Source organism: Trichosurus vulpecula, chromosome 5, assembly GCF_011100635.1.
Source record: "Trichosurus vulpecula isolate mTriVul1 chromosome 5, mTriVul1.pri, whole genome shotgun sequence".
NCBI classification, from domain to species: domain Eukaryota; kingdom Metazoa; phylum Chordata; class Mammalia; order Diprotodontia; family Phalangeridae; genus Trichosurus; species Trichosurus vulpecula.
In genome coordinates, this window is record NC_050577.1 from 285,943,647 (window position 1) to 285,966,818 (window position 23,172).

The window sequence follows — 23,172 nt, forward strand, 5'->3', positions numbered from 1 at the left end:
CCTCTGGCAGTGTAGAAGAGGCTCTGGCTTCTCAAATAAACACAAACCTTGACACATTCTGTCCAACTGGAAAGGTATCAAATACAGTTGATTGACTGTGTCCATGCTGTCAGAAGACAGCCCTGCTAATTTTGGAGAATGTCATCACCAAGAAGGTTGGCCTCCAGGGGATGATTTTTTTTTTGGCCAAAGTAACTCATAGAACCCAGAGGGAGTGAGACCCCCATCTGATGATGTCATGCCCCTTGACTTCCTGAAAAATGGAAATATTTATCACATATCTAAAGGCATAGCCATGATACTTAAGGAAGTGCCCCCGTCGAGGCTTGGATAGCACAGTGGAAGGATCACTGGTTCAGCACCACAAGTCTTGGTCTGGATTCTGGCTGCCTTCCCTACTACTTTGTAACTGGGTAAATCACTCAACTCTCCAAGATCTCAGCTTCCTCACTTTTAAAATATGGGTGTGGGATGAGTGGAAAAGCACTGCGTGGAGAAAAATCTTGCCTCTCCTGTGTGACCTTAGGGAAGTTACAGTGAGGGGCTTGGACTGATTGGGCTCTTGAGCCAGGAGAGCCTCTGATTTGTTTGTAAACAGAAAAAGAAAAAGGAGCAGATTTTTATGTTCACATCAAAACAAAAAACAGATGACTGTATGTGTATCCCTGAAGGTCTATTATATACAGCTTTCTTGTTTTTCAGGTATATAATAAATTCAATGTGTTATTTTCAACTGTACTGCTCATTTGTGTTTCCTTTTGAATGTCTTTCTGTTGCTTCTGATATATTTTAATATTTCAAAGATCCTTCCTTCCTTTTTTCTTTCTTTCCCTTTCTTCTTCCTTCCTTTATTTCTTTCTTTCTCCCTTCCTTCCTTCTTCCTTCCTTTCTTTCATTCTTTCTCCCTTCCCTTCCTCTCTTCTTCTTTCTTCCTTTTTTCCTTTCTTTTGTCCTCTCTCCCTCCTTCCCTTCCTTCCTTCCTTCTTCCTTCCTTTCATTCTTTCTTCCTTCTTCTCTTCCTCTTTCTTCCTTTTTTCCTCCCTCCTTTCCTTCCTTCCTTCCTTCCTTCCTTCCTTCCTTCCTTCCTTCCTTCCTTCCTTCCTTCCTTCCTTCTTTCCTTCCTTCCTTCTTTCTTCTGTTTCTCCCTTCCTTCCTTTCTGATCACTAGACCCTTTCCCCTCCAAATTCCCCCCAACTGAGAAAAAAGATAGATCCCTTGTAAGCAAGATAAATAGTCATGTTAAGTAAGGCATTGAATTTGGAGTCAGGAATTCCTAAGTTTGAATCCTGCCTCAGACCCTTACTAGCCGTATTAACCTGGGCAAATCCCTTAATTTCTCTCAGCCTCAGTTTCCTCATCAATAAAATAGAGATAATAATAGTTCCTACCTCCCAGGATCATCGTGCAAATAAAATGAGATGATAATTAGTAAAGTGCTTTGCAAATCTTAAAGCACTATATAAATGCAATTAATAATTATGATAATTATTGCTTTACTGATGCAAAGCCAAGCTGCACATTGTTCACCTGGGCAAATCTGTCTCTGTGCTGCTGAGTTCCCTTAGATCCTATGAATTGGTTGATTGGTCACAATTCCTGCCCTCTGCTGGATAAACAGGATAGCCACATGGTCCCTGGATGGGAAAACTTTGCATTTTGTCATTCTCAAAGCATACATACCAAGTAGCTGACCAGCAGTTTTCTTCACTTGTTCATCCATTAACCAGGTTAACTATGTGTTGACAATTCAGCTCAGTACTAAAATGGTTACCATAACTGTTGCCTGGTTGGGGCTCATTTCTTCTTTCCCACTCGCCCTCCTTGAAGAAGCGAAATATCCCAAGCTCAGCCCTTCTAAGGTTAGAGCACTTAGGCATTATTCTATCCAGCAGCCTTTGGTTAGGACTTTATAAAGATTGAGTTCCTAGAGGCAATGTTTGACAGTGGAAAAAGAACCTGACTGGAATCAAGAACCTGGGTTCAAATCTCTAGGACTCTTTCTTTATCTCTAAAACAGACTAGCTGGCCTCAGAGGTTCCTTCATCTCTAGGTCCAAGATGTCTCAGTTTCCTTATTTGTAAAATAATGGAGTTGAACTAGATGGCATCTGAGGCTTCTTCCAGATCTAGATTTATGGTTTTTAAAGGATGTTTAAAGAGAGAACAGAAATGTATAGAGGCAGCATGATGGCACAGTGGAAGGAGGACCAATCTTGGAGTCAGAGGACCCGAGTTCAAATCCTTGTTCTGCCATTTAGTTACCTTGGGTGACCTTGGGCAGGTCGCTGCACCATGATGGCACTTCAATTTCTTTCCAGAGAATTGGACTGTATGGCCACCAAGGTCCCTTCCAGTTCTGAGATCTTCTGATCTATAAAAGGAGGCGGTTGGCTGTTAGATGGCCCCCAAGGGCCCTTCCAGCTCTAGACCTGGGACAGATTAAGCCATTGCCTATGGTTCCCTTTACCTCAGTTTCCTTAACTGTAAAATGAAAGGGTTGGATGTAAGGTGGCCTCTGAGGTCCCTTCCAGCTCTGGATCTATCCACTTATGCCCCATCATTGGACATCAACATTTACTCCCCCTTTTTTGGTAGAGGTAAATCCTTGACTCCTCACTTCACACTGTTCCGCCCCCCTAATATAGGCCAATTTCATATCTCCTGAATGTGCCTCCTTCTCTCCTCTGACGCTGCCCCCACTTTGGTGCAGGTACTTCTCACCTCACTACTACCGGCTTTAAAAATTATGATAATAATGCTTTTAAAGGAGAACTGTGATTCTCTGGACCAATCCATTGTGTATCAAATGGAGCTGCTAGACTATGCCTTTAAATCCAAACCACTCTGGCTTTCATTGAATGGCCAATAATAGCCCCCTGTCCAAGCCTCTATGGCTTACGGCCTAGTGTGAGTGTAAATAGCAGTTGTTTTCTGTTCTGGCCTCTAACTTTGAGGGTCTTCCTCTCCCAGACTGATATGTTTGTGATGGTAAATTAAAGCCATCTATTGCTTCTGTTCTCACCCTGTCCTAAATCTTTGAATGGCCTGACCCACTGAGGCCCAGGAAAGAGCTGAATTTAGAAAAGCCAGAGTCATCCACTGCATCCCTGGCCTTTACCAGTCACTGACTTTTGTCATTGCCATTGGACTCCAGAAAAGGGAGCTGAGGCTGTTGACCTTCACAGCTCTGCCTTCCTTAAATTCACCAGCAGGTCAAAACCTCACCCTCTGATATCACTAGTCCTCTCTGAAAAAAAAAGAAAGCAAGGATGAACAATAAAACTTGGATATTGTAATAGCCCCAAGTCTCTCTCTACTGCAATCTGTCTGCCATTCAGCTACCAAAGTGACTTTCCCAAAGCTCAGGTCTGATCCTATTTCCCCACTCAAAAAACTCCAGTGGCTTCCTGTCCCCTTCTTATCCCTAGAATCAAGGACAAAATGCTGTTTGGTGTTCAGAGTCCATCATAACCTAGCCCCGTCTTTCCTTTTTGGTGTTCTTATACCCTACTCCCTAACGTGTACTCTTCGATCAAGGGACACTGGCCTCTTGTCTGTCCCACATACATCTCCTGGCTCTGGGCATTTTTGCTGGCTGTCCCCCATGCCTGGGATACTCTCTCTCCTCATCTCTGCCCTCTGGCTTCCTTGGCTTCCAAGTCCCAGGTAAGATCCCATTCCCTACAGAAAGCCTTTCCTAGTTCCTCTTATTTCCAGTGCCTTCTCTCTGTTAATTATTTCCTGTTTATCTGGTATATAGCTTGCTTGTACATAGTTCTTTGCTCATTGCCTTCCCTATTTGATTTGAGCTCCTTGAGGGCAATGACTGTCTTTTGCTTCTTTTTTATATCCCCAGGATTTAGCACAGTGTCTGGCAATGGGGTGCAGGCTCTGGAAACTCCCTTGAACTCTCATTGAATCTTCCCACCTGATTTGGTGTTCACCTGAGGCTATAATCCCCTCAGCTGGACTTTGATTATCCCTATGCCCAATTCTCTCTTACCCTTAACTTATCCCAGGCCTTCATAGTCTGTTACCCCTGGATTGCCTCTGGCTCCTTCCCACCCTTGATCCTATCTAAACCTCATTCTCTTGGTTCCTGGCTTCAGACCTCTAGTCACCCCAGACTACTGGCCATTCCCATTAAGATCCTCCCTAGACCCCCTCCTCTATCACCCCAGTTTTCTTGGCCAACCTTAGATCCTTCCCACAGTCTTTCCATATATAGGATCCATCTTGGCCTCCATTAAGGTGCTCAGATTCAATCTGTCCAGCTTGCATTAGCGATACAAATGCTCAGATTCCTTGAGTCTAGCCAATGTTAAGATTCCTTTAAGAGTCTGACCAATATGGCGGATTTTTAATGAACTTTGTTTTTCTTTGGCTGAAAGAAAGCTTGAGCCAAATTCATTTGGGCAGGACCCACATGTTGCTATTTTGGGGTCACAGCACCCCTAAACCTCAATACTTGGCACATAATGGGTGCTTTATAAATGCTTATTGACTGAATAACTAGTAGCCACTCTGTCATCTATCTGTGAGGGCAGGTAGACAAAAGGAGAGCAATGAACAAAGAATGAGCAATGAAAAGGAGACCCTTTGCACCTTCTCCCTTCTCTTTGTCCTTCATTCCCCAGGCAGAAACACATTCATCTGGTCTCAGGCCTTAGGAGCTAGATAAACTATTTTATTCTGAACAAATACTGGAGTCAAACTAGGTTTGAAAGGCTTTGAACTGGGGCCCTACTGTTCTAGCAGGTTAAGTAGGTAGGCCAAAATGTCTGCTTGGATATTAATGAGAGAGAAAAAAAACTACTTTGTAAAGTAAAATTGTTATTTTTTCTTATCATTTTAAACCCATTATGTACTGAAATCTGAATATTTGCTTTTTTCACCTAGCCTTAGATATTTCTCCATATTTTAAAAATTGATTTCAAGGTTCACAAAAATGTTTGAATCAGAGAAGTGTTCGAGTATCTTTTTGTTAAAAAAAGCAACCTCTCACAAAAATCTTACAGTATAAATGTTTTTCCTTTTCAGGTGCAGCCACTATGTACACAAGATATAAAATTGTGGAGAAACAAAATCAAACGTCTTATTTCAGTAGTCCGATTTTTAACCTGGTGTCATTAGTCCTTGGATTGGTGGGCTGTATTGGAATGGGCATTGTAGCCAATTTTCAGGTAGGGATGTTAGAAAAGAACAACAATCCATTAACATAATGTAATGTAATATAATACAATATAAATATCTGTATTTGGTTGTGAGAGACAGGCGGACAAAAGAAGGCATGGTCAAAAGTAAAACAAAGGACTGGAAAGATAACAGTGAGTAAAGTTTAGTCATGCCAGTTTGAACAGAAGGCCATAGTAACTGGAGCTGGAAGGGACCTGCTAGGTAGGTCATCTAGTTCAACCCTCTCATTTTACAGATGAGGAAATAGAGGCTCAGGCTGGTTAAGTAAGTGACTTGCTCCAGTAGTAATCATCAGAGATTGAATCTGAACCCAAGCCCTCTGTCTTCAATGCCAGTGTTCATTTCCACTCTGAACATAATTGCTGCATGAGTTTCTAGAAATGGTCTTTAAAAATAAATTACACTAGGTTTTCCCTAAAGTACAGTTAGATGTGACCTTAAAGATCAATTCATTTGAAACACTCCTTTAATGAATTTATTTTAAAAAATTATCTTCAATAGGGGCAGCTAGGTGGTACAGTGGATTGAGCACTGGCCCTGGAGTCAGGAGGACCTGAGTTCAAATGTGACGTCAGACACTTATTAGCTGTATGATACTGGGCAAGTCACTCAACTCTCTTGCCTTTTCAGGTGCAGCCATTATGTACAAAAGATAGAAAATTGTGGAGAAGCAAAATCAAATTTCTCATTTCATAGTCCAATTGTTAACCTGGTATCATTAGTCCTTGGATTGGTGGGCTGTATATAATCTTTTTTTTTTTGAGAAATAGACATATAAAATTTAATCCCTTTGGCTTAAAATACATCTTCAACAATACAATTACAAACAGCACACAAGGCAAAAATCAGTTTCATAAAACAAAACATAAAACATTGTTATATGACTTGTGTCCCATGGTATCTTATATTAGAAAACAAATCATCAATTTTGTATATAATCTTTAATAATCTTTATTGATGCGTTTTGTTTTTACATCATTTATTTCTAGAGGTTAGCATTGCATCTCCTTGCCCCCTAGATCCTACCACAGTGTGTATGTGCATGCACACACACACACACACACACACACATACACACACACACACACACACACACACAGAGTGTCTTCTCTTTTAACAAAGAAAAACACAAGCCAAAACAGTTGACACAATGATCATATCTTTCTTTGTAAACATCATTTCCCTGAGCTCTTTAGCAAACGGTAAGGGGGTGGGGAGGAGAAAGGACGTTTCCTCATCTGTTGCCTGGCATAGTGCCATTTTCAGTGACTTGCCCAAGGTCGTTCAGCCAGTATGTATTAGATGTGGGACTTGAACCCAGGCCTTCCTAACTTCCTAGCTCAGTTAGTGTTGGAGGCCAAGATTGCTCCTGGCAGCTATTTAGCATCTATCTTTATTCTGTTTATTTACATTATTGCAGTTAGTGTAACCACCTCATTTCCAAATAAGAAAATCTGGGAACCAGGATTTTCCAAATTCACATGGTCAGTTAATGACAGTTGCTGGGACTAAGCAGGGCCCAAATCTATTGACTGGGTGGGTGCACCACCTATAAACACAATCCAGACAGCTAGCCCAGAAATTCTAATCTGTGTCAAGTGTTATCAAGTAAATTTGTAAATATAAGAGTCAAGGTAACACTGTGTAGCTTAGCATAGCTCCTGGAACACAGTAAGCACTTAATAAATGCCTATTGACTTCTTGTCTGAAGGTCACATGTGGTTCTTGTTAACTTTCAGTGTAACTTTTAACTGAGGCATGGATCATTCCATGACTTTCTTAACCTGCAAATTAGATAAATACATAATTTTGCTAAATTGGTTTCATGAAGGTCACTGCAGAAAAGATGATTTCTTTTCTGCAGTGACTTTTGTTGCTTTAATATGAAATATTTTAAAGAGATAGGTAGGAAAACAGGCATCAGGGGCTGCCCTGGGAGTTAGGAAGACCAGAGTCCAGGGCAAGTCACTTAACCCCTCAGTGCCCCAGGCATCTCTCTAAGACTGCAAGTAGCAAACAGAGTGCCAACTTGCATTGGTAGAGGGACTTTCCTCACCTGGGACTCCTCAGTTTCTTTCTTTTTTGGGGGGAGGCAGTTGTGGTTGAGTAACTTGACCAGGGTCACACAGCTAGCAAGTGTTTGAGGCTGGATTGGAACTCAGGTCCTCCTGACTTCAGGGCCATTGTTCTATCCACTACGCCACCTAGCTGCCTCAAGTCCTCTGTTTCAATGAAACTTCAGGTCACGATCAAAACAAAATACAAGAGAATGAATTGACTGCTTTTGAGTGATTGAATTCTCATGTTTTTTATTCATTTGCTTCTCTAGATATTGGGATGTGATCGTCATCTATCCTCTTCCTTGTGGTAGCTAACCTTTATGTGGCCCCATAAGGTTTTCTAAGTGCTATCTGTGGTTTTCTTTGACTTATTTTAATTCTCTCGACCTTGCTTTCCTGGATATCATTTCTTTTTTTTTTTATTTAATATATTTAGTTTTCAGCATTGATTTTCACAAGAGTTTGAATTACAAATTTTCTCCCCATTTCTACCCTCCCCCCCACCCCAAGATGGCACATATTCTGGTTGCACTGTTCCCCAGTCAGCCCTCCCTTCTGTCACCCCACTCTCCTCCCATCCCCTTTTCCCTTTCTTTCTTGTAGGGCAAGATAAATTTCTACACCCCATTGCCTGTGTATCTTATTTTCTAGATGCATGCACAAACTTTTTTTTTTTGTTTTGGAACATCTGTTTTTAAAACTTTGAGTTCCAAATTCTCTCCCCTCTTCCCCTCCCACCCACCCTCCCTAAGAAGTCAAGCAATTTAACATAGGCCACATGCGTATCATTATGTATAACGCTTCCACAATACTCATGTTGTGAAAGACTCACTATATTTTGCTCCTTCCTAACCTATTCCCCTTTATTGAATTTTCTCCCTTGACCCTGTCCCCTTTCGAAAGTGTTTGTTTTTGATTACCTCCACCCCCATCTGTCCTCCCTTCTATCATCCGCGTTTTTTTTTATCTTCTTCTTCCTCCTTTTTTCCTGTGGGGTAAGTTACCCAATTGAGTATGTATGTTATTCACTCCTCAGGTCAAATCTGATGAGAGCAAGATTCACTCATTTCCCCTCACCTGACTTCTCTTCCCTTCCTACAGAACTGCTTTTTCTTGCCACTTTTACGCGAGATAATTTACCCCATTCTATCTCTCCCTCTCTCAATATATTCCTCTCTCATCCCTTAATTTTATTTTATTTCGTTTAGATATCTTCCCTTCATCTTCAACTCACCCTGTGCCCGCTCTCTCTCTCTCTATATATATATACACATACATATATACATACATACACACTCACATGTACATATATATCTATATATATCTATATATCTATATATCTATATCTATATCTATATCTATATCTATATATATGAATATTCCCTTCAGCTACCCTAATACTGAGGTCTCATGAATCTTACACATCATCTTTCCATGTAGGAATGTAAACAAAACAGTTCAACTTTAGTAAGTCCCTTGCAATTTCTTTTTCTTTATTACCTTTTCATGCTTCTCTTGATTCTTGTGTTTGAAAGTCAAATTGCCTATTCAGCTCTGGTCTTTTCACCAAGAAAGTTTGAAAGTCCTCTATTTTATTGAAAGTCCATATTTTGCCTTGGAGCATGATACTCAGTTTTGCTGGGTAGATGATTCCTGGTTTTAATCCTAGTTCCATTGACCTCTGGAATATCGTATTCCAAGCCCTTCGATCTCTTAATGTAGAAGCTGCTAGATCTTGGGTTATTCTGATTGTGTTTCCACAATAGTCAAATTGTTTCTTTCTGGCTGCTTGAAATATTTTCTCCTTGATCTGGGAGCTCTGGAATTTGGCAACAATATTCCTAGGAGTTTTCTTTTTGGGATCTATTTGAGGAGGCGATTGGTGGATTCTTTCAATTTCTATTTTGCCCTGTGGCTTTAGAATTTCAGGGCAGTTCTCCCTGATAATTTCTTGAAAGATGATATCTAGGCTCTTTTTTTGATCTTTCAGGTAGTCCAATAATTTTTAAATTATCTCTCCTGGATCTATTTTCCAGGTCAGTGGTTTTTCCAATGAGATATTTTACATTGTCTTCCATTTTTTCATTCCTTTGGTTCTGTTTGATAATATCTTGATTTCTCATCAAGTCACTAGCTTCCACTTGCTCCAATCTAATTTTTAAGGTAGTATTTTCTTCAGTGGTCGTTTGGACCCCCTTTTCCATTTGGGTAATTCTGCCTTTCAAGGCATTCTTCTCCTCATTGGCTTTTTGGAGCTCTTTTGCCATTTGAGTTAGTCTGTTTTTTAAGGTGTTGTTTTCTTCAGTGTATTTTTCAGCATTTTTTTGGGTCTCCTTTAGCAAGTCATTGACTTGTTTTTCATGGTTTTCTCACATCCTTCTCATTTCTCTTCCCAATTTTTCCTCTACTTCTCTAACTTGCTTTTCCAAATCCTTTTTGAGCTCTTCCATGGCCTGAGACCAGTTCATGTTGACTTTGTTGACTTCTTCAGGCTGTATGTTTTGGGCTTCTTTGTCACCAGAGTAAGATTGCAAAGTCTGAGACTGAATCTGGGTGCATTTTCACTGCCTGGCCATATTCCCAACCAACTAACTTGACCCTTGAGTTTTTCAGCAGGGTATGACTGCTTGTAGACTAAAGAGTTCTATGTTCCCCGTTTGGGGGGGAGGTGCCAGCTCTGTCACACCAGCACTGCTCCTTCCCCAAGAACCCCCAACTCAGACTGGACTTAGATCTTCAGCAGGCTCTACACTCCTGCTCTGATCCGCCACTTAATTCCTCCCACCAGGTGGGCCTGGGGCCGGAAGCAACTGCAGCTGTCTTTCTGTAGCTGCCCCACCTGCGCTGCCCCCTGGGGCGGTAGCCCAAAGCTTTTCCAGCTTTTCCCACTGCTGCAGCTCACTGATTCAGGGCGCTAGGGCACGCTCTGCCCATGCTGGGCTCTGCTTTGCTCCGCTACCCCTCCGCTCCCAGCTCTGTGTGGGATAGACCTTACCCAGAGACCATCCAGGCTGTCCTGGGCTGGAGCCCTGCTTCCCTTTGCTCTTTTGTGGGTTCTGCAGTTCTAGAATTGGTTCAGAGCCATTTTTTATAGGTTTTTGGAGGGACTCAGTACGGAGCTCACGCTAGTCCCTGCTTTTCAGCTGCCATCTTGGCTCTGCCCCCTCTACTGGATATCATTTCTGAGGGTGACCCTAGACAACCCTTCAGGTCTTGCCATACCCAAGTGAACTTCAGGGTCTTTTCCCTGTGGTCTAGAAGGAGGAAGAAAGGGCCTGTGCATTCTCAGAAAGGAAACCCACAGGCTGCCCCACTTCCAAATTCTTGTTGTGTCTTCAATCCCTCTTAGGCCTCCTCCCTTCAGAAAAGCCATCCCAGAGCTGAAGCCAGAGCTCCACAGAGAGGTGCAGAAGGCCAGCCAGGCTCTGGAGTCACTTCTGTGGGCTTAGTAAATGGGGCAGCAAACCCGGGGCATCAACGCCGGCCAGATTTCCATTCCCCCAGAAAACGAAGAGCTGGAGAATGTTGTTGTAATTAGCTCTGATTCTTCAGCCTGTCTGCTCCAGATCTCACAGCAGTGGCTGGCCAGAGGCATAGTTAACTGATCCTAGCATCATCTTAAGCTCTGGGGTGCCAGTTAGAGATGGGGGACTTAGGATAGTTTGTATCCTATGGGACTCTGTGTCCTGGTGCTCCTGTTGGTATGGGTGCCATCAATTTATCAACATCTCATTGAAGTTGCTTTAAAGAAGCACTAATAAAAAAAAAGAAAATCCCTATGATCCTAAAAGGACAAAAACTTATTGTCCCTTCATAATTCTACCATCCTCAAAGATCAGAGAAGAAATAAAGAAAAATAAACTAAAAAAATCACTAATGGGGCTTCAAAAAAATTTTTTTTGGGGGGGATGGTATTTGAAGTATAGCCCTGCCACTTACTACCAGTGCGAATCTGGGCAAATTACTTCTCTGGACTCAGTTTCCTTAATCTGTAACGTAAGAGGATTAGACTAGATTGGATTAAAAACCTATAAGTTTCCTTCTCAATCTATGGTTTTGTTGCTACAGGCAAGTCTTCATGAATTCAAATCCTACCTTTGATACTTTCTACCCTTGTGACCCTGGACAAATCATGTACCTCTGTGGGCCTCAGTCTCCTCATTTGGAAAATGAGGTGGTTGGATTTGATTTGATCCAACAAGCATTCATAGACTTAGATTTAGAGCTGGAAGGGACCTTTAGTCCAGCCCCTTCATGTTACAGATGAGGAAACTGAGGCCCACAGAGATTAAGTGACTTGCCTAAGGTCACACAGGTAGTTTCAGAGGTAGCATTTGAACGCAAGTTCTCTGTTTCTGCTTTTTTTTTTTTTAACTTTAGTTCATACACTTGAGTGTCCATGTTTTTCTGAAGTCCACATCTATCATTTTTTAGTGGAAAAAATATCCCTTCTAGCTTTGACTTTCAGGTATATGTATGGGCAATCTTTGTTTTTTAACATTAAAACAGATCTTATTGGTTTATTTTGTTTTTACATTGCATAGGTTTCTCCCTATATTCCACTCCTACTTTCGATGAAACATCTCTTATAACAAATAATTTTTTTCTTATTTAATCTTTTTTCAATTAAAGAAAACCCACTGGCTCCTTCATTCCTCTTCTTGCTCCATTGAAAAAGAAAGAAAAACAAAACCCTCATTAAAAATATGTTTAGTCAAGCAAAACAAAGTTCATGAGTTGGCCGTTTCCTATGTATCTATACGTATACCACATACCTGTAATACACACAAGCTTTTCCACATATTTGTAGATAAGTCACTTAGTTTCTCTGGGCCTCAGATTGTAAAATGGGAAGACTGTTACTGTACTAGGCCTTAAGGTTCCTTCCAGATCTGAATCTATGCTGGGCAGTTCTCCCCACTGTTCCCCATTCATAAGAAGGATGGCTGTTAGACTACATGGCCTTTCAGGATCCCTTCTCTCAGCCTGTGATTCTATGATACTATACTGCATGTAAAGCACATTGAAAATGAGAGCCCTGTGGAAATTGCTCTTGTGGTAGAGAGTCATTGCTTTGTCCATGGCTTTCCAGTCTCCTTTCTCCTGGAATGGAAAGCTGTGTCTGCTCACCATGGTTGGTCATTCATTGTCTCCTTGGCTGTGACCTCTGTCCTGACTCTTCTCTCATCAGGAGTTGACTGTTCCCGTGGTCCATGATGGAGGTGCCCTACTGGCTTTTGTCTGTGGTGTTATGTACACTCTCCTTCAGTCCATCATCTCTTACAAGTCATGCCCGCAGTGGAACAGGCCTTCGACCTGCCACATAAGGATGGCCATCTCCGCAGTGTCCTGTGCTGCTGTCATTCCCAGTATCCTTTTGGCTTGGGGCAGTCTCCAAGAGCTTCCTGTCTTGACACAGAGAAAAAAACAAGCAATTAAAACAGAATCACCAGGTCACTGTAAACCTTTCCAAGTTTATAAAGGAGAGAAAAATGTGGGGTGGATGTGTTGGAACATAGAGAGAGCTCTGGTTCTGGGATCGGAAGACCTGGGTCTGATGCTTGCTGCCAGTATGCTCACTTCCCTTCTCTGGCCTCAGTGTTCTCATCTGTAAAATGAGAAGGTTGGTTTAGGTGACCTCTAAGGGTCTATTTTAGCTCCGAATCCATGATCTACCCTTGACCGTTGCTATCTATGTGACCTCAGACAAGTCACTTTGCTACCCTGGGACTCACTGTGCTCATCTGTAAAATGAGAAGGTAGAACTAGACCTCCTCTTTGGTCCTCTCCAGTCTAGATCTGTGATCCTAAAAATTGGTGCTTCGCCAACAGGGTAGCCTCGCCTTCAGAAAAAGGTGAAGTATTGAGAGAAAAGTCCTCGTTATGAGCATATCTCCTCAGAATTGGGCTAGATTATAAATAATCATTGGGGAAGAAAATTGGCCGAGGGATGGGGGGTTGGGGGTAGTCAAAGGAGGAAGGCAGGGAGACCCGGAACCCTTCAGCTTCTACTTTCATTCATGAAGGGTCAGTTTTCTGAGTCAAGTCATTTTTCTTTGTAGCAGGATATCAGTATTTGGTGGTTCTCCCTGGTGAGAGCCACCAAATATTGACATTGTACTTAAGACATTAGCTTAATTAAACCCTCAAGCCTAAAGCCCTTTCATCAGTTATTTGTGAGTTATACCTAAGTGAATGAAAGTGACCGGACATTTTGGGGGCAGCATGGTTTGGTGTAAGAAGTGTCAGGTTTAGAGGCTGGAGGACCTAGCTTTAGATCCTTCTTCCATCTTAGAAACCTTGGGCAAGTGTGATCCTCAGCTTTCTCTGCTGCAAAATGAGGGGGTGAAGCGAGAATCTTTGATAGAGAGCTTTAAGGAAGCTCAGACTCTTTATTTTAGGGATGAGGAAATGGAGCATTTACTACACTTAGGTGTAGTCAGTATCAGAGGTGGATTTGAACCCAGGTCTTCTGACTTGTGCTTCAGCAGCACTTCTAAGATCCCTTCTAAATCTATAATCCTTTGGCCCTTTCCCTTCATGTTTAAATACTTGACAGTCTTAACTCTATATACAGAGACAGCAATGGTATAAGACAGGGGTGGGGAACCTATGGCCTTCTAGGTCCTTGGGTGTGGCCTTTTGACCAAGTCCAAGTTTTACAGAACAAATCCTTTTATTAAGGGCATTTGTTTCGTGAAGTTTGGATTCAGTCAAAGGGGCACACTTGAGGCCACATGTGGCCCAAGGCTGCAGGTTCCCCACCCCTGGTATAAGACATAGAAAGCAAGCATGGGAGTAAGGAAGGTCTGGGTTCAAATCCTCCCTCTGACACAGACTGGCTGTGTGATCTTGTGAAAGTTACTTTAACCTTTCAGCGACCCAAGCAAATCTTTAAGGCTAAAAGCTGCGGAACAGTTGGCCAGTCTTCATTGATAGAGGACATTTCCTTACTGGGAGTGCTCTGTAGCAATGGAATCACAGGCCTAGATAGGAAAACCTTTAAAAATGAAAAATATACCTGTATGTATAACTACAAGTCGTAAGATCATGGTTTTAGAACTGGAAAGAACCTCCAAGACCATCTCTCATTTTACAGAAAATGAAACTGAAGCCCAGAGAGGTTAAGTGAATGAAAGTAGAGACTAAGGGTTCTAGATTTCCCTGCCTTCCTCCTTTCACCACTCCCAAACCCCTATCCCTCAGCCACTTCTTTTCCCCAAAGATTATTTTCATCTAACTGAATTCTATGGAGATATTCCCACAATAAGGATTTACATTTTTCTCCTAATCCTTTGCTTTTCTGTGAAATGAAGCTGTTTCACACCTAGCAAAGTAAACGATGTCAGCGGTGGGATCCGAACCCAGGTTTTCATTATTCCCAGTCAAGCACTGTCCCTGGTATACTGTCCTGCCTTCCAGGAAACTATACCTCATATCCCAGAGGGTCTCCCATCTAAGTGTTAACATAGCCTGATCAGGTTTGGTTTCTAAGAAAAGATTAGCTCAGGCATGTTCCCGGTGGTGTGTCTAATGATTATTCACAGGTAATATGTAAAAATAGCAAAGAAATTCACCCCTCATGCCCACCAATCCTGCCATAGGGGAAATGAAAGTAGTGAAGGGGAGTTTCTGAAATCTGCATCTGTCTGGGCAGAACTTTCTAAGGTCTGAGAGGTGAGGAGCCCCAAAATTCCCATTTTTCAAAACATCTCCTGCAGCTGTAGTATAGACAAGTGCTAAATCTCAACCAAAAGGAGGAAGTTGGGGGAGAGCTTGGAGGAAAATGGCAGCTGGATTGGTAGAAGCTGGTTAATTACTTGAAGTGGTGGCTTGCAGTTTTCAAATGTGTAAGATTGATGGGTCACGCGCTTGGGCATCCGGTGACAGAGTCTCTCTGCAAAAGGCCTGGAGAAGCCCGCAAATGAATAAGAGAAGGTTTTGGTTCCTTTTTCTCTTGAGCAGAAGAGATTGATGATGACAGCCTGACTCTGCTTAACCTTCCTTGAGAGAAGACAGGCTTGTTTAAGAGCCTCGCCCTTACTGTCTCGGTTACCTGGTACATTCAGTCCGTGGAATAATAGGCTAATGCCAATGTCCTCCTTAATATTTTTGGCTGGTGTTGGATATAAAACTCAGAGATCATGGGTCACAGGCACTCAGAGTTGGAGACTTTGGAAGGCTTCTAGTCTACCTTGTATCCCACTGATAATCCCTGCTTTGAGACTCTCAGCAAGCCTGCATCCAGCCTTTGCTTGAAAACCTCAAGTAAAGAGGAACCCACAACCTCCCTGTAGGATTGTTGGAAAGTACTTTCATAACTCTACAGACTCTACCTATTTTCCTGGAAACACAGTGGGACCATGAGAAAGTGTGCTGGATTTGGATTCACAGGACTCGGGTTCAAATCTCGACTGTGCCACTTATTTACTACCTGTGTGACCTTAGACAAGTCACTTGACTTTTGTGGGCTTCACTTTGTTCTTTTGGAAAATCCAGGGGTGGATTAGATGCCCTTCTAAGCTCCCTTCCAGCTCTAACGATCCAAGTCTGAAACCTGGTTCTTTTGCTTACTTGCTGACCTTGGGAAAGTTTTGTAACCATCCCAGGCCTCTCAGTTTTCTCATCTGTAAAGTGAAGCAGCTGGGTGGCGCAGTGGCTAGAGCTCCAGCCCTGGAGTCAGGAACACCAGGATTCAAATCTAGCCTCAGAGACTTAGCTGTGTGACCTTGGGCAAGTCACTTCATCTGTTTGCCTCAGTTTCCTCGTCTGTAAAATGAGCTGGGGAAGGAAATGGCAAACCACTCCAGTATCTTTGCCAAGGAAACCCCAAATGGGGTCAGGAAGAGTTGGATACGAAGAAAAAGAATAACATAAATAAGGAATTATTATTATTTATCAAACCAAGTAGGTGAGTATGTGAATGTATTGCTGTTTGGCCATAACTCAGATGTGGCGGGATTCTGTAGTTAATATACTGCATTTGGCTACTTGGCTATTGACGGCAAAGGGAATTTAAAGCCCCATGGAAGTCTGGGGAGAGCTGTCAGAGGTTCTTCTATGAACTTTTAGAACATCCTATCATAAGAAAAAAAATGACAGTTTTAAAAGCACAATAATTCTTGAAGATTTTGAATAAATAATAGGATGATTTGAAACAACTAGCCAGGGTTCCTAGCTGGTTCTTTAAGTGAAGCCAATTATTTTGAAAATCATTGGCTGTTTGAGTGAATTCAGCAGTATCAGTGGTTTTTCATTTGTGTCTGACTCTTCATGACGCCATTTGGGGTTTTCTTGGCAAAGGTACTACACTGGTTTGCCATTTCCTTCTCCAGCTCATTTTACAGATGAAGAAACTGAGGCAAGGTGGGTAAAGTGGCTTACCCAGGGTCACACAGCTAGGAAGTATCTGAGGCCAGATTTGAACTCAGTAAGATGAGTCTTCCTGACTCTAGAATCTGTGCCCTGTGCACTATGGTGCCCCATCACGGCCCTTCAGCCATATAACATCTTGGATTTAGAGCTGGAAGGGACCTTAGAGCTGTCTAGTCCAACCCCCTTATTTTATAGAAGAAACTGAGATCCAGATGAGTCAAAGGATCATAGATTTAGACTCTAAAGGGACCATCTAACGCAGCCCCCATGTTTTACAGATAATGGAAATGAGGCTCAAGTGGGTGAAATACCTTGTCCAGGGTCATACAACCATTAAGTGTCAGAGGTAGGAGATGAACCCAAACAATATTGACTTCTGGGGGCAGCTAGGTGGTGCCATGATTAACGGGGTGCAGGGCCTGGAGTCAGGGAGACCTGACTTCAAATCTGGCCTCAGACACTAGCTGTGTGACTGTGGGCAAGTCACTTCACCCTGTTTGCCTCAGTTTCCTCATCTGTAAAATTAGCTGGAGAAGGAAACACCAAATCACTGCAGTATCTTTGCCAAGAAAACCCCAGATGGGGTCATGAAGAATCAGACATGACTGAAGAACAACTAAAATACCAAATCCAGCAATTTAATCACTAAACCACTGCCTCTTGAAGTTAAATGACTTAGCCAAGGTGACCCAGGTTATTGAGTAGCACATTTGAATCTGGGTCTTCTTGATACAATATTTCTTCTTTTCTGGACCAACAAAGTCTCTGGTTAAAGACGGTGACGTTGTCTAACCCTAACCAGGGTGACTTTGTTTCCAAAGAATTAAATGCTCCCCAATTTTCTCCTTTCTCCTCCCAACATGTCTGTAAAGTAAAGATTTTCTGATCCCCATTCCACTAATCAGAAAACAGACACAGAGAAGCAGAGAAACTTTCTAAAAGTTGCACAATTAGGATTATGATTTATAACTTTTTAAAAAAAAAACCAGAAGTCTTTCTTGGTACAAGCCATCCTCACACCTTCCCCCTTCTCCCTCCCCCACTGTGCTTTCCCTTATAACAAAGAAAAACAGTTCATTTATTTAAAACATTTTTAAATCAGAAAATTAATAAATACTAAGGAAAGCAAAGATTAAAAAGTAGCAGTGAGAGCCTTTTCAGCAAACAACAAAAAATTGGACAGGAGATAATTTACTTCAGTTATTCATAGCTTTTCAAAGACATTGCACCTTCTATTAGAATTATCACTGGCTCTTAATTAAGTCCCAGTCTGTTTTCTGCTCTATTGATTTGGGAGCTGCTGGACTATGGGTATCCCATGAGGCATGAATGTGTTTTCAGACATGGCCGCCATGTTGGTTTGTGTTGCTTGATTCTACCGTCTCCAAGGGAAGGTTCCACTGGGGAGTGGGAAGGGTCTCTCATGCTGCAAAGGACTATGGAAGTAGTCCTCTCTACATAAGACCAGCAACAGTGATGTTAAGAAAGAAAAGGAAAAAATAATACACTGAAGAAAAAAAAGTCATGGATGACTCCCTGGAGCCATCTTTGGGATCTGCTTGCCAATGAAGATATTGAAGCTGTGAGAGGATGATGAGGATGAGGATGATGAAGGTGATTGTTAGTGTTATTATTACTATTAGTATTACATCTAGTATCTAAGGGATTCAGGACTTAAACCTAGGGCTTCTCACTTCAATCCAGCAGATTTTCCATCATGTCTTAGGAGCTGGATAAATAAAAGCATTCTGCATTTTAAAAGTTTTCTGCAAATAATCAGAGAAGATCATTAGTGAGACAGCTTGTATTTCTTTGTTCTCAGTTGCCAGCTATCATCATTCATTTATTAAAGCTACACAAAATCAATATAACCCAAATGTCCCCCTCCCAACCTTACCTCTCTTAGAACTTTCTGGAGACTGACTCAGTTGTATCTTTTTGTTATTGTGTGTATTTAACCTGAAAATCCACATTCTTATTAGAAGACAACTGGACTTGTCCAAGGAGCTCTTTTTCCACCAGACTGTTGTTTCCTTTACCATTTATTTTCTCAGTGATTGCCTGTGCCTCACTAATTTCCATAACAAAACTGGAATGGAATCCAAATGAAAAGGTAAGACTTTCCTAGGTGTGTGACCCTGAGTTGGGTGGAGACTGACCTACTTTTTGGTGGTGGTGGAGAGAGATTGGGGTAAAATCTACAAAGATAATTGGGTCATTTATTAGAGAAATATGATAAATATAAATTATTATAAAATATCATAATATTATATAATTTAATATTTACATATTATTTATAATTATATTTATAGCATTGTAATGATATACAAAATTTTATATTTTATGTAATATGTAAATAATTATAATAAATAAAAATATTTATTAGAGAACACAGTGGATCCCGGAGGATTGTTGATCTAGAATGGGAAGAAGCCTCAGAGATCATCTAAGTCCAAAACCTCTCATGCTACCTCTCATGGAAACTGAGGCCCAGAGAGGCTAAGTCACTTGTCTAAGGTCATACATGTAATGAACATCACATGTTGTTTTTGAACCCAGGTTTTCTGAATCCAGGTAATAGGACTTGTTAAGGTTAGGCATAAAGATGGAAGAGTAATTTGCATAGAGATGACAATCGAATACATATGGGCTGATGAAATTGTCAAGAGTAGCGGGTCTAGGACGGAGCCTTTGGGGATACTCATGATTTGGGTGTGGAAACTTGGTGATGAATCAGCCAAAAAAAAAAAAAAAGGAATGAGGAGTTATCAGATCATGCAGTCTTGGACTGTATTAAGAAAGCTTCATGGGCAGAAAGAGGAAGTGAAAGTCTCACTGTACTCTGCCCTGCTTTGGTTTCTTAGGGAATATTGCATTCAGCTCTGGGTGCCACATTTTAGGAAGGGCATCATCAAGCCACAGCACCTCCCAGTGTTGGCCACCAAGGTGGTGAGGGCTCTGGAGACCATTCCAGATGAGGACAGATGGTGGAGAAGGAAAGATGGCCAAGGAAGCGTTTCTTTGAGAAGTACTCTTTCTGTCCTCTTAGTTGAGAAATGAAGGCTTAGTTTTGGAGTAGGGTCTAACCTAAATTTCAAAGAATACAGTTCCCTCTACTTTGATTGATGAAAACTTCCAGCTGGTGGAGTCCTGCAGCTCCAAGTTGTAAAATATCACAATGGACACTAGGGGGCAGCCTTTCACCACAAATGGGATCGATCGCTATGCTGCCATAGGTATCTGTTAACAATAAATGGACAGCTGGAGGCTTAGGAAAAAGTATTTTTCTTCATGCCAGTTACTTCTGTTGATAAGAAACAAATGGTCTAATTCAGGGGTGGGGAACCTGTGACCTCGAGGCCATGTGGGGCCCTCTAGGTCCTCAAGTGGGGCCCTTTGAGTCCAAACTTCACAGAACAAATCCCCTTAATATAAGAATTTGTTCTGTAAAACTTGGACTCAGTCAAAAGGATGCACCCGAGGACCTAGAAGGCCACATGTGGCCCGGAGGCCGCAGGTTCCCCACCTCTGGTCTAAGTAGTGGCTTGTTGTTGAAATTCAACCAGTTTTTAAAAATCATTGGCTGTTTGAAAGCCACATTTCAGTCACATGGGGTCATAGAATCAGAGAGCCAGGACTGGAAGAGATCTCAGAGGCCATCTGGTCCATCCAAGCCATTCATTTTATAGATGAGGACATGGGCCCAGGAAGGTGATGTCATCTGCCCAAGGGAGCCCAGCTAGTGGCAACACATTGAAGCTGAAGAGCAGCAGCAAGCTCAGTTTAAAGCATTGTACTTACTGTGTGCCAAGTCCCTTCACCTTTCTGAGCCCCAGGTCCCTCATCTGCAAACAAAAGGGTTGGATGAGATGGCCTTCAAAGTCCCTTGCAATCTAGGTTTATCATAGCATGACATGCCTTTTTGACACTGGATAAGTCACTTAATCTCTCTGAGATTCAATTTTCTCTTCTTGTTTCTCGTGGAGAAGTTGCGCTATATGACCTCTCAAGTTTCCTTCAGTTCTAAATTTATGATCCTGTGAACATTGTCAAAGATGCAAAAAGTTTTTCTGTCCACCAGGGGAACAATTAAAAATTAGATTTGCTGGTAGACCAAAAAGTTTGGTGGAAGGGAGGGTGGCAGCTGGGAAAATGTTGCATAAAGCTCTGGAAGGGCTTGCAGATAAAACCATCCATTGTGTCCCCATGTCAGAGCCACTAGGTACTGACATAGATGCCAGAGGACCTGGGTTCAAATTCTACCTGTAAAATTTGCTAAGGGTAACCTTAGGAAAGTTACTTCACCCCATTGGGTGAAGTAATTTCACCTTCATTGGGGACTCAGTTTCCTCATCTGTAAAATGAGAAGATTGGAGTCAGTGAATTCTAAGTTCCCTTCCAGCTCTGGAGCTATGATCCTTCTCCCCCATTCACCCCTTCTCTCATCCCAGGACTTTGGGGAAGTTCAGACAAACATCTTGAAAAAATAATTGGAAGGGGGCAGCTAGGTGGTGCAGTGAGTGGAGCACTGGCACAGGAGTCAGGAGGACCTGAGTTCAAATCCAGCCTCAGACACTTGACATGTGTACTACCTGTGTGACCTTGGGCAAGTCGCTTAACCCCAATTGCTGTGCCAAAAAAAGCCAAAAACAAGCAAACAAACAAAAAAGAAAAGAAAAAATAATTGGAGAGTCCTAGAATCATGGAATCTTAAGAGGAAGGAATCTTAGAACTACCCAGCAGCAATTCTGGACCCCTTGGGGAAGTGTCTGGTGAAGCCTATGGGCCCCTTCTCAAAATATCGTTTGTAAAGGCATAAATTAGGATTACAAAGGAAGCCAATTATATTGAGATACAATTATCAAAAAATGTGTTTTTTTCTTAAAGTTTACAGATCCTGGATTAAGAACCTCTGATGTAGAGTCTGGATTCTAGACCAAACCTAAACTCTGTTTTCTCATTTATAAAATGACAGAGTTGGCCTAGATTTCTTCTGTTGTCCTCTCTAATAACTAACCCTCTGAGTCCATGGTCCTTGGATCTTTGTCGCCTTTGGCCATCTCCCCAAGTGTCTTGTGTGTGTTCTCAACAAAGAGCTCCTTTCTGGTGAGCTCTGGTCCCCCAGTGGTGGTTTAGGACTCACCCTCCAGTGAATAGTTTGGTCTGTTTCTCATTCCCACCAGGATTACATGTATCATGTAGTGAGTGCAATCTGTGAGTGGACAGTGGCTTTTGGCTTCATTTTCTACTTCCTGACTTTCATCCAAGATTTTCAGGTGGGTATTTGTCATATGTCAGAAGCTGTCAGCTGACTGGTAGAATTTTTGTGAATTTTTAAAAAGCGGGATATTTTCTGTCTTTCCTAATCTTTTTGTCATTGTTCATTCATGTCCAACTCTCTGTGACCCCATTTGGATTTTTCTTGGCAGAGATAGTGGAATGGTTTGCTGTTTCCTTCTCCAGCTCATTTTACAGATGAGGAAACTGAGGCAAACGGGGTTAAGTGATTTGCCCAGAGTCACACAGCTAGTGTCTGAGGCCAGATTTGAGCTCAGGTCTTCCTGACTCCAGGTCTGGTGCTCTAGCGCTGTGCCACACTGTATCCCTGTATCCCATCAACTAACTGATCTCCACTTTGCAGCATCAATTCCAGCATCCCACTCCCTAGAATAGGCGCTAATTACCATTAGCATCCCAATAGGTCTCCCTTGTCTCTCTCCCCTCTCTAAATCATCCTGCCTGAGCAGTCTTTAGTAAAAATCAGCCTGGACCTATTACTTCTCTGCTCAAGAATCTTCAGTGGCTTCCTCTTACATACCAATTAAAGTTCACGTTTTTTCTACACACTGGTACTACTCTACCTTTCCAGTCTTATTTCATATCTTCTCCCCACCCCCATGCTGCAGGCAAACCAGTTGTGGCCATACTGTAGTCCCAGATTCAATCCTGCTTTCTATATGAAGCCTCCTCTTACCCTTCTCAGGCCTTCATTAATTACTTCCTATTTCTCCTTTATAGCTTGTTTGTATATATGTGTTTGCTTACTGTTTCCCTCATTAGATTGTGAGCTCCTTGAGGGCAGGGACTGTCTTTTACTGCTTTTTAAATCCCCAGGGCTTAGCACAGTGCCTGGCACATAGTAGGTGCTTACCAGACTTTTGATTGTTATCTCCCTCATTAGATTGTAAGCTCCTTGAGGGATCTTCTTTTGGTATCCCCAGAGCTTAGCACCTACTATGTGCTTGGCACATAGTAGGTGCTTAATAAATGTTTATTGACTACCCTCTCACAAATAGTGCTTTCATATTTTCTGTGTCCTTGTTTGCCCTGTGACCTATACGTACTGTATCCTTCCTCTTTTCTTTTACCTTTTGAATTCCTGTCTATTCTTTAAAAAGTTACTTCCTTCCAGGAAGCCTCTGATCTACCCTACCAGTAATGTTCTTCCACATGGTATTTTGTTTTGTAACATTCGAATAGCTAGTTTCCTCCCTGGGCTTGCCTCTAGGATCCTATTCTGTAGGTCTTTTTCTCCATAATT

The 23,172-nt window shown here is 42.0% G+C and overlaps 1 protein-coding gene across 2 annotated transcripts in view; it reads left to right on the forward strand.

Annotated features, from left to right (window-relative positions):
- The window catches only part of DRAM1 (DNA damage regulated autophagy modulator 1), a 46,976-nt gene that overhangs the window by 19,756 nt on the left and 4,048 nt on the right, over nt 1–23,172 (forward strand). Inside the window, exons 3-6 of one of the 2 annotated variants that reach the window (XM_036761971.1) lie at nt 5,041–5,183; nt 12,448–12,625; nt 18,686–18,744; nt 21,815–21,907. In XM_036761971.1, coding sequence (XP_036617866.1) covers nt 5,041–5,183; nt 12,448–12,625; nt 18,686–18,744; nt 21,815–21,907 — 473 coding nt within the window. The remainder of the gene's footprint in view (nt 1–5,040; nt 5,184–12,447; nt 12,626–18,685; nt 18,745–21,814; nt 21,908–23,172) is intronic. The other variant, XM_036761972.1, reaches the window with a different exon arrangement.